Source organism: Aethalodelphis obliquidens, unplaced genomic scaffold, assembly GCF_003676395.1.
Source record: "Aethalodelphis obliquidens isolate GAN/ISIS:26980383/991018 unplaced genomic scaffold, ASM367639v1 scaffold9, whole genome shotgun sequence".
Classification (NCBI taxonomy): Eukaryota; Metazoa; Chordata; class Mammalia; order Artiodactyla; family Delphinidae; genus Aethalodelphis; species Aethalodelphis obliquidens.
This window is the reverse complement of record NW_020837953.1, coordinates 31,819,218-31,827,385: the sequence shown is the minus strand read 5'-3', so window position 1 is coordinate 31,827,385 and position 8,168 is coordinate 31,819,218. Positions and strand designations below refer to the sequence as shown.

The window sequence follows — 8,168 nt, the reverse complement described above, 5'->3', positions numbered from 1 at the left end:
CACACACACACACACACACACACACACACACACACACACACACACATCCCAATAGTTTGTGAAGCTGCCAGCTTTAGGTTCCTGCCAGGAGATGGACTTTCTTCACACCAGGTGAAGGCACCTGTTTCCTTTGGATTCTGGAAGCAGAAGGGGCGTTGGAGAGCAGTTCAACCCATCCCCATTGAACAAATAGGGACACTGGGCCCAGCAAAGGGAATTGACAACTGTCCAGGCCCTGAAGCCAGATGTCCAACCTCCCAGTCCAACTCTGAAGTCGCCACTTCCCCCTCCCCACCACATCCGGCTGCTCCCTGTTTTGTGGTATTTCTGACCCTAGTCTAGGACAGTAGTACATTGTACTATTACCACATTGTAGAGTCAGCGCCTATTGACTGGCAGTCTCCCCCACCTGGCTGGAAGGCAGGGAGGATGGGTCCCAGTCACATCTATGCCCCTAGTGTCCTGAACAGGGCCTGGCACAGAGCAGACACCAGTAAAGGCAGTTTGGACCATACTGATAGGGGCAGGGACTTCCCCTCCAGGGCAGTGCATGGTGCAGAGGTGAATTGCCGCACTGGGCTCATGCCTGAGACAATAGTCCTAGAGATACAGCATTTGGGGCCCCAAGGTTGACCTGACTGTCAAGGGGAGAAAAGCCTCAACTGGTTTCCTAATTACCCCATGACCTGTCAAGGGGAGAAAAGCCTCAACTGGTTTCCTAATTACCCCATGACAGTGGGGCAGCCAAGAAATGCCTCAGTGAGCACCACTGATGAGTCAGCCCTGGGGAATCTGTCCCCACCTCCTCCCATTCCTTGGGAGGGAGGGCGAGGTAATCCCCCAGCAAGCACCACTCCCCCTCCGTGGAAGCTAAGGCAGAAGGAGCAGGGTGGTGGCCTGCTTCACCTGGCTTGCATGGTTCACTTCCCCAGAAAGTTCATCTGCTGGCAGGAATATGCAGGAATTGTGGCTAGATTTTCTGGTTCCTTCTATCTGCTAACACCTAGAAGTTGAGTCTTGGGAACTGCGGAAGAGGTGGGAAAACCTTGAACCTGCAGTAACCGGCTCCTGGGAAGACCCAAGATTCTCTGGGTTTGATTTTCCCCTCTAGGTAATCTTAGGCAGCTCGCTGCCCCTCTTGGGGCCTCAGCTTCCCCAGCTATAAAGTGCATACAATAATGACCATCTTCTGGTATTTCAGGGCATGACGGTGCCTGGGCTAACAGGTGAAAGAGCAATTTTAGGGTTGTTGAGAGTCAGGTAAAGGGAAGAGGGAGTCTGTGGAAGAGGAGAGAATTCTCTTCTGCTCCTCAGGAGAGAGGTGGGGCTTGGGGCCAGAGACTCGGCCCTCATTTCCAATCTTGGGGAGGGAGAGAAACACCTAAATTGGACACCTGATGTTGCCCTCCAGCATGCAGGCATCAGGTCTGGACTGGTGCTTAATCTCCTCCTGCCACAACCCTACTTGAGAGGGAGTCCTTGCTGGAATTTCTCAGCTTTCCCACCTAGCGAGGGGGCTCTTGAGCCATGCGCTGTGGGAACACAGGACAGAGTCTGCTCCTAGAAACTTGAGAGAGGGAAGAGGTAGAGAGTGAGACCCGGGGATGACGATTTAGAGATGAAAAGAACTATTTTGGACTCAAGCATGTACATCTACCCACCCAGGGCTGCCTGGCATCTGTTGTCCCTGCAGGCGGGGTTGTTCTTCCTTCACGGCCAGGTCCCTCCCTATTTCCCACCCCTCTCCCAGCCAGGGCCTAGGTGAATGGTCCGAGCGGAATTGGGGCTCCTTAAAGGGCGGGGGACGGGAAAGTCAAGTGGGGAGAGAGTATGAGGTGCAGGGGGAGGAGGGTATGGACTACCATCAATGTCGTGCGATTTTGTTACAGCCCCTGTCCTTCTCTGAGCCTTGTTTTCTTAGCTTTCCAGCAAATCGAACAGACTCCGGGAGCCTCCCAGCCACGAGGGCCTCAGCCCCATATCCCCGCCCAGCGCCTCTCACCTGCACGATCTGCCGGGGCTGCACGCTCAGCGTGGGGAAGTTGCCGCGCCCATGAATGGGAATCGGTTCGCTCAGGAGCGCATCCAGCCGCTTCACCTGCGGCCAACTCAGCCCACTCAGGTGCCGTCCGAGGGAGGCCGATGCAGCCTTCGGGTCGGGGCCGCCGCCTGTCGGAGCGGCCGTAGCCACCGCCGAGGCCGCAGCGGTCTCCACCTGTGCAACCGCTTTGTCTGGGCTCTCCGCTCCGCTTTCTGAAGGCATCATTGGCCCGGCCCCGGGGCCCCGACGGCAGAAACCGGAGGGTGGTTAAAGGGAAGAGGGCAGGGAGAGCGGCTGGGCCGGGGCCAACGCGGAGGGCGCGGGGCCGGACGGCAGCGACAGCGAGGCAAACCCAGGGCACACCTCCGACGGCAAAGACCAACAGACTCTAAAGCTTGTGGCCTGGGGCCCAGCCGACTCTTATAGGCCGCGGGCGACACGCCCATTGGTCCCGGCTGCTGTCACACAGCGGGAACCGCCCCGCCTCTCGACGCTCCTACCATTGGTCAGCAGAGCTTTGCACGTGAGCCACTGGTCGCCAGGAAGATTCCGATTGGCTGGAAGGCACGCCCCTGCCCCGCCCCTCCTTCTCCGGCAGAATTCCCTCCTTTGGTCCTTAAAGAACTTCTCTTCTCCGTGATTGGCCCGGGCGGAAGGCAGCGCCTGGATTTAAAGGGACTGCGCCCTCCAGGGGCAGACGTTAGGGAAGTGACCTGTGGAGTTTGTAGCGGAGTCGGACCACCAAGATACCCCCCCACCCCACCCCCACCCCCGCTGGAAGGAATTTCGAAATCACCCGGCCTGGTGCTGGTCATACGCTATTTTCAGAAGGCCAGAGAGATTGTGCCACTTGTTCAACTCCACACAGTGCTCCTCCTGCTCTCCGTCAATCTTCCAGAGTTGAGAAAAGGTAACAAGCTTGTATACCGTGGAAGATACTTTTTTTTTAAATGTGACTTATTTGGAAATAGGGTCTTTAAAAAATTTTTTATTTATTTTTGACTGTGTAGGTCTTCGTTGCGGTGCGCGGGCTTCTCATTGCAGTGGCTTCAGTAGTTGTGGCTCGCGGGGTCTAGAGCGCAGGCTCAGTAGTTGTGGCGCACGGGCTTAGTTGCCCCGCGACATGTGGGATCTTTCCGGACCAGGGCTCGAACCCATGTCCCCTGCACTGGCAGGCGGATTCTTAACCACTGCGCCACCAGGGAAGCATAATAGTTTTAAACTGTACTCTCTTGAGTACATCACTGCCTGGCCAGCGTTAATGTTTTGGTTTAGGGGTGAGGAAACCTGCTCAGAGAAGGGACCTGACTCTCTCAAGGTCACACAGCAGGTGAGACGGGGCCCTGGTGCTGAATCTGCGCTATAGAATCAGTGGGCGCATGCTCTTTCCACTACACTTGAGAGACCTAGGGCCTTCATGGGGCTGGAGGTTGGAGGGAAGCTGGAACTGGGGTGTTGGTCTTCTGGCAGGAGCTTCCTGGGTAGCTGGTGGAAGTCTTTCCTGCCAGCCTCTTACCTTTCTCAGGTCCTGTGTGACCTTGGGCAAGTCACTTAACCTCTCTAAGCCAGTTTCCTCATCTGCTCCAGAGAAGGGACTCAATAATTTTTTAAAAAAATTTGACTTGAGGGGCTTCCCTGGTGGCGCAGTGGTTGAGAGTCCGCCTGCCGATGCAGGGGACACGGGTTCGTACCCGGGTCTGGGAGGATCCCACATGCCGCGGAGCGGCTGGGCCCGTGAGACATGGCCGCTGAGCCTGCGCGTCCGGAGCCTTGTGCTCCGCAATGGGAGAGGCCACAACAGTGAGAGGCCCACGTGCCGCCAAAAAAAAAAAAAATTTGACTTGATTATTTATAGTTGGCAAAACATTTTCATATGTTCTATTGAAATAATACGTTTCCGTGTTTTTCTCTCTCACTTTACAGAGCCTAGTGGGATGAGGCTTATTATTGTTGTTACTTTTAATCTTTTTTTCTTATTTTAAATATATGTGCTTGTGGCAAAATTTTAGAAATTGAGTCTGATTCATCTCTGCAATATTCTCTTTTAAATTAAACATCATTATTCTAACAATTAATTAAATATCATTCTCCTAACACCCCCATTCCATAAGGTAGGCTGGGCAAGGAGCAATGTGTCCAATGTACAGACAGAGAAACCAAAACCTAGAAATGGTAAACTACATTCCATGGTCACCAGGTTGTCTCAGACAGACCTAGGACTAGATCCCAGGAGCCTGACTCTCAGACTAGAGCAGCTGCTTCCTCTGTCTGGAGGCCAGCCCAAGCAAGATCCTGCCCTCGTCCCCTCCCTCCCTCCCTCCATCTTATCTGGGGTCAGGGACTTCCTCTGGCCTCCAGGGTGGGGACCTGCTATTTGCTCCACTGCTTGGCTTTGTGACTTCGGGCAAGTCTCTTGCACTGTCCTCAGCGCGGTTGCTTGCTATTTTGTTTTACCATCTCTTGAAAGATAAGAAATAGATAAGAAATATACTTCAACCAAAGCCAGAGTCTCCAAACCCTTGACCTATCACTTCCATGCCCCAGCAGAGGAAGGAAAAGAAAGGAAACTAACATTTACTGGATACCCTACTATGCACCAGATACTTTATATACGTGATCTCTAATTCCTAAAAATACATCTCAAGAAGTGGCATCATTATACTCAACTTACAGATGAAGAACCTAAGGTTTAGAGAGGTCAAGTGACATGCCTAAGGTCATACAACTACTAATTGGCAGTGTGAGACTTGAACCCAGGTCTCCTGACTCCAGAGCCCTAATTCCCTCCTCTTCTTAAAAGACTTGGCACAGATCACAGAGTCATGCTTGGCATAACCCTGGATGAATGGACCCACAAGATCCATTCATCCATTCATGTATTCATTCATCAACCAACACAGATATACTAAGTACCTACTGTGTACCAGGGGCTGGACTAGGCCCTGGGATATGATAGGCAAGGTCCCTGCCCTTCTCGAACTGACATTCAAGTGTAGTAAGACAATAGTCAAGTAAGTAAATAAATAAGACATTTTGAATAGTGCTAAAAAGAAAATAAAACAGGGACTTCCCTGGTGGTCCAGTGGGTAAGACTGTGCCCTCCCAATGCAGGGGGCCTGGGTTTGATCCCTGGTCGGGGAGCTAGATCCTGCATTCATGCCACAACTAAGAGTTCGCATGCCACAACTAAAGATCCTGCATGCCGCAACTAAGACCTGGCACAGCCTAAATAAATAAATAAATAATAAGTAAATAATTTTAAAAAACAGGGAAATGGAAGAGAGAGCAGCCACAGGTGTATGTGAGTGTGAAAAATGTATAGCAAGAGAGGGGAAGAGAACTAGAGAGATCAATGTACATCATTAGATGGTGTAATCATGGAAGTCCTCCCTAAGGAGGTGACATTTCCATTGTGTCTGCTGGATCCACTTCTGCCCTATCTCCCCATGCTTGTCCCTGGACAGCCAGAGCAGCAGAGAAGGTGTCAAGCTACCTATTCCTAGAACTCTGAAGGCTTTAGCTGAGAGGCCCTTTGGCAATCATTTTGTTTACTCTCTTCCCACTTTGTAGATGGGGAAACTGGGGTCCAGAAAGCAGAAGGGATTTACCCCAAGGAGACTGGCTAGGGCTGGAACTACACAGGGGCAGCGCCTTGTGGTGTGGGCTGGTGCTGTGCCCACCCCATACACTTGAATTAAGTTCTCTAAGGAAGGAAACTTAGAGATCTCTTTTCCTCTCCCCTTCCTTCTGCCTGGGCTAGGAAGAGCAATTAGTAAATTCATGCACTGTGAATCACCCTTCTGTTGACACTTCTATTTCCAAAGCTAATTGGTCCAATGTTTGACCAATCACAGGACCTGAACTTTAGTGTTGGGGCGGGGTGTGACTTGGGGGTGTAGGAAGAGGAGAGAGAAGACAAGAGCAGGGGTAAACTCATAGGGTTTTTCATTTTCACCAAGACCAACTTTTAATTGTTCCAATGAATGGAGGGGATAGTGACAGCTGAAGTACATCCTGAAGAGTCCAACTGGCTTTCAAATTTTATGTATGAGCCTTTTCCCCCCTGTACAAATTTCCCATCTTAATTCTGACTCCAACTGATTTTAAAAGGGAACTTACTCTGTATAATAATTGACTCATAGTGACACACTTTCCTTATCTGGGCCTCAGTTTCCTATTCTGTAAAATGGGAGAGAAATAGGAGTCAGGCTCTTCCATTCACACCTTCTATGATTTAAGGTGGTGGGAAGGGAGAAGAGGTCCCAGGAGAGCCTTGGTCCCTACATTGGCCGCTCAGCTCTGGGACCCAAGGCAGGAGCATCCTGGGATCAGCCCACATTACTGAGTGCATTGTTCCTAGACCCACACCAGGCAGTTTCCACACAGTTTCTCATTCAATTTTCAGAACATAATCTTTTGACATAGGAGTCATCTTTCACTTTGCATGAGAGAAAACTGAGGCTCAGAGAAACTAATTAATTTGGGCATGAGTTGGTGAGTGGCGCTTCATATCCAGGTCTGGCTGAATCCCAGGCCCATGCCCTACCCAGGGTCCTGCCCCTGAGGATGACTTGGTTTGTTCAATTACACACAGATAATCCTCTCCTATGGAGAACACCCATTCCCTCCTCCCATGGTTCTTGTCCTCCACCCTGCCTCAGTCCCTCATGGCCAAGGTGATTTCCTAGACCTTGTCATTACCAACAATTATGCCCCTACCCTGAGTAATTTCAATATCAAGTATTCCATCCTCCTGACACCACCTCCTGTCTCTTCTGCTCACTCCCTCTAGAACCCTGACTCCATCAGTTCCGGATCTACCAGGACTTCAATCCACTGATCTTCCCACCTTTTCCCCTACTGTTTCTCGCCTCCCTCATGTCCTGACTTTCCTCCTTAACCAGCTTAGATTCTGTGGACCATAATTATAATTACTTCCTTGCATACGCCCTCAACCCCCTTGCGCCTTTCTTGTTAAATTGCACTCACCTGGCAGAACCACACCCTGGTTAATCCAACTCTGCACTTGCACCCACACAGTTGGCAGAAGCTGGAGGAAGACACACAGCCCTGCTGACTGGTCTCACTTTAATGTCACACCCACCCTGCTCCAGGGGACCCTTTGCACTGTCTCAGGATCCTACCATATGACCCAGTCCTGTCACTCTCCCATGGTCCTATAGACAACTTCTTACCTTCTCCTCTCTCCTCGATCCCTGAAAGCTCCTCCCCCAACGCTCCCTCAGCTGTTGACCTCCCTTCCTACCTCACTGAGAAGATAGAAGTGATCAAAAGAGAATTTCTGCAGACTCTCAACACCTCCTCTACCCAATCCCTGGGTCTGTGCCTCATTTTTACCCTCCCTCCTGCTACCTTGGATGAACCCCATTTGCTCCTCTCTGTGCTTCCCTTCCACTCATATACCAGATCTCCTGCCTCTCACCTGCTCCAGGACTTCACTTGGGCCATTTCCCCCTCTCTACTGGTTCATTCCAATCAGTGTTGAGACATAATTTTTTTGCATCTCAGAAAAAACCACAACAAAACCAAGAAACCTCTCTTGACCTCACATCTGCATCCCCTCTACCCCATTTCTCTATATAGATCTTCCTTGACTTAGGGTGGGGTTACATCCTGATAAACCCATGGTAAGCTGAAAATATCCTAAATTGAAAATGCATTTAATACATGTAACCTACTGTTAACTAGGTTTAGCCTAGCCTACCTTAAACGTGCTCAGTACACTAACATTAGCCTGAAGTTGGGCAAAATCACTTAATACAAAGCCTATTTTATAATTAAATGTTGATTATCTCATCTAATTTATTGAATACTGTATTGAAAGGGAAAGGCAGAATGGGTGTAAATGTGTCGGTTGTTTCCCCTTGATGTGATGTGGTCATATGGTTCAATGGGAGCTGCAGCTCGCGGCCACTGCACAGCATCACGAGTATCAGACCCAATATCACTAGCCCAGGAGAAGATTAACATTCAAAAAAGTACATTTTCTACTGAATGAGTGTTGCCTGTGCACCACTGTAAAGTCGAAAAGTTGTAAGTAGAACCATTGTAAGTTGAACCACCGCAAGTTGGGCACCATCTGTATAGCCGAACTCTGAGAATGTTC

General features: G+C 50.4%; 1 protein-coding gene across 1 annotated transcript in view; it reads right to left on the bottom strand.

The window, feature by feature from the left end:
• TENT5B (terminal nucleotidyltransferase 5B) overlaps window positions 1-2,436 on the bottom strand; it is a 6,805-nt gene extending 4,369 nt beyond the window's left edge. Inside the window, exon 1 of the mRNA XM_027109556.1 lies at window positions 2,003-2,436. Coding sequence (XP_026965357.1) covers window positions 2,003-2,266 — 264 coding nt within the window. The 5' untranslated portion in view covers window positions 2,267-2,436. The remainder of the gene's footprint in view (window positions 1-2,002) is intronic.
• Between the last annotated feature and the right edge of the window lie 5,732 nt (window positions 2,437-8,168).